Raw genomic sequence first — 1,131 nt, forward strand, 5'->3', positions numbered from 1 at the left:
TTACTAAAACAAAAAGTTTTCCAGCTGGCAAATGAAACCAAACTAAACTGTGGAAATCTACTGGATATCAAGCTTAAACCCTGTTTGTGTCTCCTCTGGTCCTCTGAAAAGACCTCACACAGTTTTATGTCCTACTGATTCTGGGAGTTTGGGTGCAAAGCAAGGACCAGATCCAGGTCCAGGTCCAGGAGCAGGCTTGTGTTTGTTACAGGAAACAGGAAGTCATCTCTTCTCCAGCAGCTGGACCAGCAGGAGTCTCTTCAGCGCCGGCAGCTTGTTGCTGTAATTGTCCTGCAGGACAGAGACCAGCTTCTGACGGAGGTTCTGGAGGCTCGGCAGCGACCCGCAGTCCTGCACGTTGAGCAGCGTGTGGAAGAAGTCCAACCACACGTCACTGTGGGGGACCCTGAGGAGACCAGACCTCGTTAGGGAAGCCTGAACTACAAACTGACGTCAGCTCATCATAAAGTTCTGATCAGTCCACTGCTGGGTTCTGAAAGACTGGACCTGCTGGACCTAAAACACGTTTTCTGTCAAACTGAGTGTGAACAGGACAGGCTAAAACTGAGACAAGTTTAAAGAAAAACTCTGAAAGTTCATCAGAGTTTGGACCTTTGAAAAAATAAAGAATCAAGGACTGGACCAGGACTTTTATTCTGAACAGAGACAAAGGGGTTACCTTCTAAAGTGTCCGTTTGTCCTCCACACTCCACCCTCGTTTGTGACCTTCATGTACGTCCCAAACATCAAGCAGTAAACTGTTCCTGCTATCCCAAAATAATCCGTCTGAAACACAGAAGACAAAAAGATTTTTACACAAAACATGAATAAACTGTCCCTGTCCCCCTGTCTGTCCCTGTCCCCCTGTCTGTCCCCGTCCACCAGTCTGTCCCTGTCCCCCTGTCTGTCCCCGTCCACCAGTCTGTCCCTGTCCCCCAGTCTGACCCCGTCCACCAGTCTGACCCCGTCCACCAGTCTGTCCCTGTCCCCCAGTCTGACCCCGTCCACCAGTCTGTCCCCGTCCACCAGTCTGTCCCTGTCCACCAGTCTGACCCCGTCCACCAGTCTGTCCCTGTCCACCAGTCTGTCCCTGTCCACCAGTCTGACCCCGTCTACCAGTCTGTCCCCGTC

The 1,131-nt window shown here is 51.4% G+C and overlaps 1 protein-coding gene across 1 annotated transcript in view; it reads right to left on the reverse strand.

Moving 5' to 3' along the window:
- Positions 1-10: 10 nt before the first annotated feature.
- Positions 11-1,131, reverse strand: part of bub1 (BUB1 mitotic checkpoint serine/threonine kinase) — a gene marked incomplete in the record, with an annotated part of 23,707 nt that continues 22,586 nt past the window's right edge. Inside the window, 2 exon segments of the mRNA XM_014017941.1 lie at positions 11-406; positions 680-786. Coding sequence (XP_013873395.1) covers positions 223-406; positions 680-786 — 291 coding nt within the window.

This window comes from Austrofundulus limnaeus, unplaced genomic scaffold (genome assembly GCF_001266775.1).
Source record: "Austrofundulus limnaeus strain Quisiro unplaced genomic scaffold, Austrofundulus_limnaeus-1.0 Scaffold179, whole genome shotgun sequence".
NCBI classification, from domain to species: domain Eukaryota; kingdom Metazoa; phylum Chordata; class Actinopteri; order Cyprinodontiformes; family Rivulidae; genus Austrofundulus; species Austrofundulus limnaeus.